Source organism: Ictidomys tridecemlineatus, chromosome 3 (genome assembly GCF_052094955.1).
Source record: "Ictidomys tridecemlineatus isolate mIctTri1 chromosome 3, mIctTri1.hap1, whole genome shotgun sequence".
Classification (NCBI taxonomy): Eukaryota; Metazoa; Chordata; class Mammalia; order Rodentia; family Sciuridae; genus Ictidomys; species Ictidomys tridecemlineatus.
This window is the reverse complement of record NC_135479.1, coordinates 168858786-168871845: the sequence shown is the minus strand read 5'-3', so window position 1 is coordinate 168871845 and position 13060 is coordinate 168858786. Positions and strand designations below refer to the sequence as shown.

Below are 13060 nucleotides of genomic sequence, written 5' to 3'. Positions count from 1 at the left end.
ATGGACAAGTTACTTAGCTCATGTGCTTCAGTTTCCTCATCTACAAATAGAATAATATGAGTATCATCAAAGGTTTGTCATGGAGAGTTATGTATTGAATTCTTTGACTTGGCACATGATAAGCACTGAATAATCTAATAATGATTGCAACTATAAATTGGGAAATAAAATATTAATAATAATAATTAACACTATATCCTTATGGTCAGGAAGTTAATTATGAATTAACCAGTATTTGTAGATGTTTTCAGATATTATTGAGTAATAATTTCTCTTACTTAGGGTTAAGTTATATACAGGGCTTCTATTCTTGCTATAAGGGCAGTCATGTAATTAATCCATTTGGGACAATATCCAAAATTATACATTTAACTTTAAGTATTTTTTTCTTGTTTTTCTCATATATCTTATATATCCCAGCATAATGTGGATAAGAATTTTAATACATTCTGTGGCTGAGCCATTTGGACTTTTCCTAAAGAATGCACTGGGAGTCTCAGATCTTTAATTGAGACAACCCATATTTAGTGCCAATGAAATAAGTGTGATAACAGCTTGATCATGCAAAGCTTGACATGAAGAAAACACCTGCTTGGTGTTAATAAGATACATGGATTTTAGACAACAGAAAACCAAAGAAAATTTCCACTATGTCTGTCTCGATAAAATACCAACAGAGTTCTCATTTATTTCATTATATTCAAAAATTCACTTGAATTCCTATGAAATGTGAATAGGAAAATAACAGTGATTATGGTCTCATACCAGGTGATAGGTTGTAAAATATTACTGAATTTTTATAAATATGAACAGATTTTTAAAGGCAAAGTAAAAGAAAAAGAGAAAATAAAAAAATTGTATTGTTCCACATATTCATTGGAAAAGAACAATGATCTGAGGATGAAACTCAAGTATCTTACTATGCTTTAATATTAACATATACAACACCTTTTACTCTCAGGGTCCAGAGACTTGAAATAGAAAAACTTTGAAATTTTCTAACAGTTGTCAGATTTTGTATAAGAAAACATCTTTTAAATATCAAAAACATAACTAAGTAGAGCAAATAAAAAATCAAAAACATATTGCTAACAGAACTGAAAAATTACAGCTTAATTTTCTGGGAAATACAAATATCCATCCTCCAACGGGTTGAGACCATCACTAAGTTAAAAATTACTATTCTAGACTCTGATGTAAAATTTATGCAATATTTATAACACCCCAATATCATAGGTAGTAAATTTTATAGTGAAAATAGTTTAGTGTTTTTGGCGTATTTTTTTCTAAAACATGTATGAGAACAAACTATATTGTTAGACTATTTTCCATTGCTAATGGATAATACGTGTGCAAAACTTTAAAGAAGAAATGTTTAGTCCTATTTACTTTATAGTTTTTTTTAAAAAAACAATAATTTAGTGTCTACATCAAAATATAGTTAATTTTCATGTATAGTCAGCAGTTAGTTGACTGTGATAAATTGGTCCAAAGAAAATATAGATAATTGAAAGTTATGAGTGCAAAATTTTAATTCAATCTTCTACAATCAAACTTATATCCAACAAAGACTAGAACTGGTAACTAATAGGTCAACTGAAGATATTTAAATTTTTATTCCTTTCACCCTTGCAAATATTTAAACAAATTATTTTGTGATTAGCACTTTACAGTTTTTAAGCACTGTCACATATATTCTCATTTATTTATTGTCTTTCCAATAAAACTCTCTGTAATTCTATAATGTCCTCATTTTATAAGTAAGTAAATTAGGGATCAAGCATCATGCTTCTAAGTAAATGCAGGTGATTATCCCTAGAATAATTAACAGTCTAGAATTTTAGGCTTTGTTGAATGGATTGCATTACACTGAGATTGCATTGCACTTCTTTCCCAAAATAACAACTCAAGTCTCCTTAACGCCCAGAGTCCACATCATTCTCTTTACTGTTTCCGACTTTTAATTCTTTTTCTTTTTTGTATTCCCTCTGTGCACCCATCTTGAATGTCCCTCCCACCTTCTCCAGGAAGTCGGCCAGCCCCTGCTGTTCTTAATGAATACAACCTTTACACAGATTGGTTTGAGATCTGTGCATCATTTATGTACATTCAAATTCTGCTACTAGACTGTGAGCTCAGGAGAAAGCAGAGATCAAGTTTCATATTCCTTTGAAACTCATTTACAGGAACCTAGTATTGGATATATATGTAGTAAATGCTTGATAAATAAAATATTTGGTTATTATTTAATCTACCCGGTGGAGTGAGTATTGAAACATAACTCATTTTGCTGTATTTGTATTTCCACGCATGTGGCTTGTAATTGAACCTATATAATTACTAATTGTAGTTGAGTTCAGTGTGTTTTTTCCAATATGTTCATACATTAGTTGACCCTAGCATTGATTTCTAATGGTCAGTGAAGTCCAAGCCTGTGGCCTGGGGAATGAAATCAACCATACATGCCTGATGGATTCCCTGAATAGGGCAGGCATGTGGCTCATATATCAGAACTGAGGACCAGAACAGGAAATGTTATATTGTGATTGCTTTTCTATAAGAATTACATTACCATCACCCATTCTGCTAGTCATCATTTCTCAAAAGATCAGGGATTTCCTGTGGTACACAGCATATGAAAATGTATTCCATTTTATGTAATGGTGTAAATGCAATGTAAATGTATATGCTGTCAATCAAGCATATTATCTATACAAACTTAATTTTTAAGAATGTAAATTTTATGTGAAAATAGTACACTTGAACATCTCTGCCTTTTAACAAATGTATAGCATTGTATGACAATTTGCTTTTTCTGAAATATAAACATTCTGTTTAGACAAATAACTCCTTTTGTTCATATTTTAAGGTGAATTTGGAGAAGTCTGTAGTGGGCGTTTGAAGACACCAGGGAAAAGAGAGATCCCAGTTGCTATTAAAACTTTGAAAGGTGGCCATATGGATCGGCAAAGGAGAGATTTTCTGAGAGAAGCCAGCATCATGGGTCAGTTTGACCACCCAAATATCATTCGCCTAGAAGGTGTTGTCACAAAAAGTAAGTTTCTGATTTTCTTCATTATTTCTTTTCTATGTCAGTCTGAGATTTTTAAAATTTGATAACAATAGCACAGTCATTAAGAGAATAACAGTTCAGATATCATCTGATATTACCCCTCAAAGTCTTGATACTAAGCCGTGACATTATCAGAGTTTTTCATTGGTCGCCAAATAGCTTCAAAATGGTATTACCTGTAAGCCATTGCTAATTTAACCTGAAGTAATGAATGTAGAACATACATTATAATGAAGCATTATATGTATGTTTTTTTCACTCAAAATTAATGGAAGAAAGTTTTGAATCATTAAGGTAAAATACTACTGTTTAGAAATAAATTTTATTCATCAATAGAGAATGTTTTATCTAGAACAAAACATTTCAACAAAAAGTTTACTATGGAGACCATCTACATAAATAGCAATAGAAATAAATTGTTAAAATTGATATAAAGTGAAGAAAAGGATTATAGACTCTGAAGTAAAAAATACTGCTTTTACAGAAATAATGGGACCAAGGCCATTCCTTCAAAAGGCAATTTCTAAAATATCCAAAATTAGTCAGATACTCAAAGAAACATATTGATATATATTCACTTTTATCTGAATGATAGTTCAAAAAATGCAATAATATTTCTTCTGATTTTATTCACTAATGAATTACACATATAAAATCCAACACAGACTGGCATTAAAAATTTCTTGAAAATAATTTCAATCTTTGAAAGGGGTATATTCTTTTACAGAATAGAAATTTCTTTTTAAACAATTTAAATAAAGTTGAAATTTTATTTCAGACTTGGAAGGAGAAAAGCATAAAAGCTTATTAAAATCGTGTAACTGGCCCTCTTACTAAAATTTCTCTTAAGATGTCGAGCAACATGCTGCCCAAGGGCAGCAGATTACATACAGCCATGAAGTTTGGAAGGCAAAAAAGAGATTTTGACAGCAGGAGTTGTAGTGGACTGTTAGTGGGCTTAATGAGGTCATTTAATATTATGCTCTGTGTAACTCTTTCCCACACTCTGAGCTTTTCCATATGTCTAATTTGGCCAATGAGACATTAGGTAGTGTGAAACAAGTGGAGGCACTTTACATATTATTGCAACACTCCTTCCTAATAAGCAGCACTGCAAAGCAGAGGAATAGTGAGATACTCCAGTCCGCAGCCACATTGGGAGCTCCCTGCAGAAGCACTGAATGACAGCCTTGTGACCGAAGCATCTCAGATATTTCAACCACACCCCTAATCCCTATCACCACTGACACAAGATGGCTGCAGCTATGGCCTCCTTTTGGAGCAAAGAAGTTACCCAGCTCAGTCCAGTCAATCCATAATATCATAACAAAAAATAAAATGTTTTTTTAAGCCACTACATTTTTGGAAGGCTTGTTACACAATTGTGGATAACCAAACACATAGACTCTAGTTAGAATTCAGCTCTTGTAATTTAAAATTAGTGCTGTTTCAGGTAAATTATTTTACAATTCTAACCTTTACTTGCACTTCTATAAAATGGGGTGGAAATAACCCATTACCATAATAGAATAAAGCCCTTCATATCTTTTCTTCTTCACAATAAAGCAGTACTTATAGCAAAGGAATGCTATAAGAATTAACTGTAAATATATAATGCACTTAGCATTGTGTGTGACTCATGGTAAGCCTCATTTAACAGGAACCATTATTGGTACTATGTATATCAGGCATTTTACACAAACATTTTGCCATTTTACCTTCACAGCAGCTCTTGTATCAATATCCATATTTTAAAAAATGAGAAATTAAGACTCAAACAAGTTAATCAACCCACATAAGGACTGCTAACCCAAAGCAGCAATAATGCTATCAAACAGAAGTCTGTTTAAATGCAAGGATTTTCTTTTTTCTTTTACTATGTCTCAGTGAGTCAAAGTTTTAAACTTTAATTACTTTACCTAAAGTAAAGCAATGCTCAGAAGTAAACGCCTGTAATCCCAATGACTTGAGAGGCTGATGCAGGAGAACCACAGGTAATAGAAGCAATCGTAGACAATTGGCAAGACCTCTAATATAGACATTAAAAAAGGGCTTGGGTGTAGCTCAGTGGTAGAGCACTTGGCTAGCATGCATGAGGTCCTGGGTTCAATCCCTAGAACTGCAATAATAATAATAGTAATAATTAAATAGATAAAAATCTGAATTAAATAACAGTGATTTTCAAAATAGGAAAAATTATGCCTTAAATTAATCCTAAAAGGAAAATTAGAAAAGAGCCTGCTATGCATAATACCCAGTGAAGAATCAAATCTAAATGAGAGAAACCAAGAGACAAATAAATACATGTTAATTATTTCATTTATATTTTCTGACTTCCTCATCATTAATTTAGCTTGACTATGTCATGTTATTCCTTCTGTTTTATATGGCAATCACAGAGAATAATTGTGCAAGAAAAATATAATTTTGAAGTTGAGTTATGAATCTTTGGAGTGTATTTAACTGTAAGAGGGGTCCGGCGGAGCGTCGGAGGGAGAGACCACACAAGAGACTTACTCCATGCAATTGGCAAAAGGAGATTTATTGGGGATCCATTCCAGCACGCTGGGGCTCCATGCTCACTCAAGAAGGGAGAGCAGCCCAGAGCCCAGAGCAAAGGTCAAGCAGAGCTTATGTACACTTTCTGGAGAGGGCGGTGGGCTTTGCATACATCAGAACAAATCATCATGAGGCGCGGGAAAATTGAACAACAACTCCCGAGACGTGATTGGCACATTCATTGGCGCGAACAGGTCGGGCGGGGGTGATTGGTCATTCCTAATCGGGTTACACATTCAAACTGATTGGTTCGGGCCCTGTGACAAACTGCACAGGGCCCTAGGCTAAATAGCCAGTAGGGCATTGTTTTAACTATCTCAGGAATTCCAGGTTCTGGGTGTAACAGAGGGACTTAATAATACCTAATCTTTTACATTCAAGCTTTCCAGCTTAGAAACTTTACCCTTTCGTAACATAACAATTTAATGTCAAAGTCTTTTTTATGTGATTACACATGAAATATCTTGAAATAAGTGTTCAACAAAAAATTGAAGATAAAAAAGTATCAGATCTGTATTTTTGATAAGTCAAATTATATGTCTTTTTCACGTACTCTCATGTTTTTACTTACATATTCTCATATATATGTAAATTAGGGGCTATGATAAGGAAAAAGATGTATAGACCTATGAAATGTAGGATTATAAAACCTAAATCACTTGAATAGATTTAATATGATAATCTGTGACATCTGTCTCCCAGTTTGAAATAGTTTATTTCATATAAACATCCAAACAAGGAGTACAGTGATTACATTTTTAACAATCTTATCCAAAAATGAGACCGGTGACCTGTACTTAGTCAAATTTATGTGATCCATGAGTCAAAATCCTTGTCACATTTCTTTAAGAAAAAAAGGAAATAAAATCCCATTTATATAATAAACTGAGAAAGGATAGATTTAGTATGCTCTTGAGCAATAATCACCATTATAATTTTAACTTGTAAGAGTGAGCCCCATGTATGAGTGGTGTGGTGCTGCCAGGTTGGGTGGTGAGAACAGAGAAAGAAATAATTCCCGCAAAGATAAGTGGGCATGTTTATACTGTTATCATCTTGCCTCGAGGGCTGTGGATTTGCTAGGAGAAAGGCAATAAATAAATGAATGAATGCCTCATTCCCATAAATACATGATAATTGTTCCAAGATTGCCCTTAAGTAGCTAAGAGATAGCTGGCAATTAATGCTCCCTGAAGATCACCCCATTACATAAAAGATAATACTGATGAAGATGAAGATGCAGTGTAGGTTTACAAGGGCATATTTGTAGAGTATCCCAGGGCCCAAGAAACAAATGCATAGACTCTCAATTAAAAGTAATGCAAAATTATAGATCAAAATCTTCATAAAATCTTTTTATAAATTCTTAATATGTATACTTTTAATCTTGTAGTTTTTTTTCTGAGAGATATGTATTATAAAGTTCTTGGGAATGTTTTTCTTTCCTTTCATATTTGTGCATATATCTGCTTTTATTTTAGATGCGAAGGTTAAACGTTTAAAAGCTGTATTATTCAAAAGTGTTTCTGATAAAATTTGAACCTATTTATATGATACACATCACAATTTCACTAACGTTAAGATACACCTGATATAAAAAGAGATTAATCAGCCTATAACTATGTGCTTAGAATGTATCTTTTCTCCAAGAAGCAGATAAAAGTCATCAGTTAGATGACAGACTTTTAGCCATAAGTAGCATAAATAGTAGCAATTCATAACAGATAATGTATACACCAGTGTCATTAACTATATAACTCACAAAAAAAAGAGTTACTCTTCTTAAAAAAAATCAGAATTGCAGCACAACAATGAAGAAATTCAATACAATAACTACACTTCAGGAGACTGGGCCCTGCCATTTGAATTCATGATGGTGGAAGAACCAAAAAGAGAAACAATGGATAGTAGCAACTATATTTAGGTATATAATTATATCTCAACTAAATCATAACTCCAGTAAGAAGTAATAAAAGCAAATCAGGATAACATACAAATTCTTAAACATAACTTCATTTCCCCATATGACCTTCACAGTATTAAAGGTACAATATAAAGTTCTGAACCTGCTCAAATCCTCTTTAATTACTCAAGATTACTGTGACTTCCCTCCAGGGAGTTTGGAGGGCCACATGAAACATAACTAGAAAAATAAATTAAAGCTAGTCAACTACCTTGTAGTAAATGCATAAGAACTGCTTCTTCTAACTGATGACTTTTTTCTTGTAGTCTGCTTATGAAATAATATACATTTCCCAAGATTTCCATTATTACTTTTGCCACTGATATATCTTCTTCTCTGCCTCCTTATATTCAGACAAGTCGTATGACCTCTTAGGCCTCATTTTATTCCTTGGTACAAAAGACGAAAAAGTGCAGATTAGACTAGAATCTGATAAAGGTCACATCTAGCTCTAATATTTTGCGATTCCTTTCCTTTGACAAAACAAGAGAGTCATGAAATGTTGGTGCATAAAATTTATGCCAGTGATAACTTATCACCCCATCTTTCTTATAACTTCAGATTCAAAGTGATGATTCAAAGAGATAGAAAAGGAAGAAATGAGAAGTACCTATATTACAATTTTTGAGTTATAATCTGTAAGGTAGAAAGTTTAAGGGTAAAAATTTCCCATGAGGAAAATCAGAGTTTGGAAACTGTATTAGCTCTCCATCTTTAATGGTTTAGACCTGGAATGTCTCCTAAATCCTGATATATTGAAGTCTTGGTCCATAATGCAACAATATCCAGGGTTGGAGTTTTGGGGGAAGCGAAAGGATCTTTAGGGATATAATCTTTTCAGTGGATTAATCCATTTTATGGATTAATAATTTGAAGGCACTACAGGAAATAGGTAGAAACTGTATTCAGGTGGGGCATGGTTGAAGAAGGTGGATCACTGGGGGACTATATCTTATGTCCCTGGACTCTTCTTCAAACCTCTCTTTCCTCACTGCCCTGAGCTGAGCAGCTTTCCTCTGTCACACCCTTCTGGTATGATGTTCTTCCACACTTCAGTCTAAAAGCAATGGAACCAGCCAACCTTGAAATGAAACCTCTGAAACCATGAGCCAAAAACAAAACAAACAAAAACACCTTTCCTCCTAAGTTGCTTATGTTAAGTATTTTGATTGAAACAATGAAAAGCTGACCAACACAAGAACAATCATTATAACAAAATACCTGAGGTTATTAACTTATAAAAGAAAAGGTTTCTCTTGGCTCATAGTTTTGTAAGTTTTAGTTGTGATTGATCACTTCCTTTGTTCTGTTTTGGATCTGTGATAGGACAGCACATCCTGCTAGGAGCACGTGGCAGAGCAGAACTGCTTACCTCAAGGCCAGAGAACAAAAGAGAAAGGAGTCAGGGACCTTCAGTCCCCTCACAGGACACACCCTAATGGCCTAGGGACCTGGCACTAGGTTCTATTACCTCCTAATAATGTTACCCCAGAGACCAAGTCTTTGACTTGGGGGGATTAATGAACATCCAAATTGTAGCAGACATATAGTATAAATCATAAATGGTTAAAATGTTCTATAAATCTGTTTCTAGTAATAGACATTAGATGTTTGTTTGTTTTTCCTATGATTTGGATGCTCTGAAGGGTTTTCCAAGAAACATTTGCTTAGGACCACTGCTCATCAGGCACTATTATTGATTAAAACCTAGAGATAGAAAAGAAGCAACCAGTGCTCTTGAGAAGCTCATTTGTTGGTGAGAGTCTACTGAGGCCAGTATTTCCCGATGCAGCATAGCATATGCCATTTGGGATGAAATTATTCATTCATTAATTCATTAAATATTTACTGAGTTCTCATTCTTCTAGTCACTGTTAATACAATAATGAAAAAGAAATATCCACTAGAGGAGACAAAAAGAATTATGAATATATAAATATCATTTTAGGTAAAAAGCAAAAACTGAATGCAGTAAAGGAACCAGTCTTAGGTGTGATAGGAGAGTATTCCAGGCAGAGGAAACAACTAGTTCTAAGCCTTTGTGCTAAGAAAAAGAATTTGACATGTTAGGGAAACATCAAATAAGCTGGAGAAAAGTAATGACAGTGTAGGTTACATAATGGAATAAAAAAGTACCAGCAGAGAAAATTATAAGGAGGTTAGTACAATAATCCAGTTGAAGAATAATGAGAAAGTAGGTTAAATAAATCAATATAAAAAGAAAGGAATAGATTTGAGAACTATTTCTAAGGTTAAGAGGCTTTAGTGACTATTTGATTGCATAGGGGGAATGAGAGAGAAGAGATGTTTTTAAATGACTCCCAAGTTTATGGTTTCTATAAGTAAGAAGTATATTGGAAATTCTGGTGAGAGAACAGATTTAGAGATAAAAGGATCTTTTCTAATTTGGACATGTTAAGTTTGAGGTGCCTGAGGCTTCCAGAATGCCCCTCAGGCCTGAGGGGGAGTCTAGGCTTTAGGTGCAAGCGAAAGAGTACTCAACAAATAAGGGATGGTTGGTGGTTGAAGCCAGGGGAAGGATGCAATTACCCAGAAGGTGGAGGAGAGCCAGTACTAAGAGGCACACTGAAGAAGAGAAGTTCATGAAATGAAAGATGGAAGAGCAACCTGAAAGAGGAAGGACAGGTTTCCAATGATGAGAGAAAGGTCAATAGAATAAAGTGAACTGGGTAGCCACATGTAATAAGGACTGAAAAGCTTCCTTTGGGTAGAGTAATCAGGAGGGCACAGTCCATCAAGCTCATTGAGAGGGCACAGGATGCATTGTAGTGTGGCATAGAGCAAGACACGTGAACCCTGCGATGGAACTGGTCGCTTTGAAAATGCAAATCAGATACTGTTGATTGTTTAAATTTCAGATATTGAACATTCTTTATTTATTCATTCAAGTGGTACTTATTAAGTACTGAGCTGACACGTGTTCAGCTCTTCTTCAAGCATTAAGTATTCAGCAGTGAATAGGAAGTCCCGAGTCTGGTTTCTCTAGGTCTGCCTTTTCTGATTTCATTCATCTTGAATCCCAGATTGCATTTATTCTGAATGACAAAGGTATTGCCAAATTTACTCTTATTTCTCCTATATTTCCTTTCCTTTTCTAAATCCCTGAGGAGATGAGATAAAAAGTACCTTAACCAGGTACAGAATCAGATAACCGTGATATGAAGACTGTGGTCTCTGGAAGACTCATCTTCCTAGCTTCCTTTGGAGTTACCAGCTGCCTTTTTTTTTTTCCCTGTGTGACTTAATAAGTAAGATTACCTCCTGAGAGGGTGCATAGAGGACTAAGGTGTTAGTAAAAGTTTGAAATAATTCCTGAGATGTATCTGAAAGAAAACTGACCAGGAACTGACCAGGAAAGATTATGAGTATCTGTTTTAGTTAGCTTTTTTGTTGCTTTGACCAAACAGACTGACAAGAACAACATAGATTAGGAAAAGTTTATTTTGGTTAACAATTTCAAGAGGTCTCAGTTCATACATGGCTAATTTCATTGCTCTGAGCCTGGACTGAGGCAGAGCATTATGGCACAAGCGTGTAGCAGAAGAAAGCAACTGAGAACATAGCAATAGGAAGCAAAGAGAACTCTGCTCACTAGGGACAAAATATATACCCCAATGGCATGCCCCCAGTGACCTACTTCTCCAGTCATACCCTACCCACCTAGAATTAAGTCTCAGTCAATTCATATCAGTGGATTAATCCACCGATTGCATTACACCTTTATAATCTGATCATTTTACCTCTAAAAAATTTTGCACTGTCTCACACACGAAATTTTGGGCAACACTTGAAATCTGAATCATAATAGCATCTCTGAGCAGTCAGGGACCTGGAGATATTGACAAAACTTGCTGCCCTCTTATCAAAGAGGGAATCAGGGATGAAGCAAAAGTGGGAAGAGGTGAAACTCATCAGAAGAGAGGCACCAAAAAAAAAAAAAGATGTTTTTCTGTACTTTCTCTCTTCTACTAGCCTTAAAGATTTACCCCTTGCTGTTGCTGAAAATAGTGATGAATTATTCTTTTGTAATCTCTGGACTCTCAAGGGATTCATAGAACATTAACTGCAAAGTATCTACTCTTTAGAATTATAATGTATACATATTGATAAACAGAAAACAAACCAAATGTGACTGTAACCGATAATAAAAAGATGACAAAAACCTGGTGGCCCTAGTGTCACACTTTGTTCAATCAGTACTGGGGCTAATTGGGATCACCAGCTTGTTTTCTTTCTGTCAGAGAATATTTCCCTCCTTATAAAAGAGAATAAACCTTTTTTGTATTCAGGAGAAATTTGTTCTTATACCTTCAGTATTGAAGCATTTGAGATTTCTCAAGGTCATTCACTCTAATCACCTTTCTAGATCTACTTCTAATCTGCTCCCTCCTCCTGTGGTTCTCCTTGGGTCCCTAAACTATCCTGCTAATTATTGGGTAAATAGTAATAAGTAGTAACAGTTTAAAAAATCTAGTAACAAGTAGTTAAGTGTGAAGGTAACACTATATACTCTAAGAATTAAGAGAGAAAAGGGAATGTAAATGCAATTTTATTCACATATATTTTCTTTTAATACTCCCAAATAAAATTGAATGAAGCCATGTAGAGGATGAAATCTTATTCATTCCAAAAAGGAAAAAAAAAAAAAAGTCCTTTCACACCATCCATAAGATAAGATTTGTTCTGAGTAAAGAGTGTGATAAATCTGAATTTGGGAAGGACTGTAGATAAACTCGATAAACCCATATTTGCAGGCACGAATTTGCGTCTATGAATTCAAGAGAATAAAAACCTACCTGCCAGGCTGCAGGATTAGACAGTCAGTCGTTACTGAGGAGCCTTCACCAGGTTCCTAACAGTCTTATGTAGGACTGGATAACAACCAGCCAGGTCTCAGTCACTGAAATTTATTATAAGACCCTCTCTATATTATTTCTAGTAAAATTATCCATGAAACTAATAAATGGAAATCTAACAAGGCCCTCATTAAATCATAATTTTTTTGGTCCTGGGTATTGAACTCAGGGCCATCCATGGCTCCATGGTAAGCACGTACTATACAAGTAAGCTGAATGCCCAGACCCACTTTGATGAACATGGGCACTTTAATACTTGTTTTTTTGTTTGTTTGTTTTTGTTTTTTAAAGAGAGAGAGAGAAAAAAAATTTTAATATTTATTTTTTAGTTTCTGGTGGACGCAACAACTTTGTTTGTATGTGGTGCTGAGGATCGAACCCGGGCCACAGGCATGCCAGGCGAGCGTGCTACTGCTTGAGCCACATCCCCAGCCCTTAATGCTTGTTTTTGCTGCTGCTGCTGTTGTTGCTTTGTTGTTGCTGGATTGTTATTATGACTTTTCTTAAATGTTTATTTTTATATAATTTCAGATTTACAGAAAATGTTGAAATAGCATAGGTCCTATATAAATTTCAGTAAGTTTCCCT

At 34.6% G+C, this 13060-nt stretch overlaps 1 protein-coding gene across 5 annotated transcripts in view; it reads left to right on the top strand.

The window, feature by feature from the left end:
• The window catches only part of Epha6 (EPH receptor A6), a 792729-nt gene that overhangs the window by 580590 nt on the left and 199079 nt on the right, over nucleotides 1-13060 (top strand). For all 5 annotated transcript variants that reach the window (XM_078044415.1, XM_040270502.2, XM_005336763.4 and 2 more), the window contains one exon: nucleotides 2870-3055. In XM_078044415.1, the coding sequence (XP_077900541.1) occupies nucleotides 2870-3055 (186 nt within the window). The remainder of the gene's footprint in view (nucleotides 1-2869; nucleotides 3056-13060) is intronic.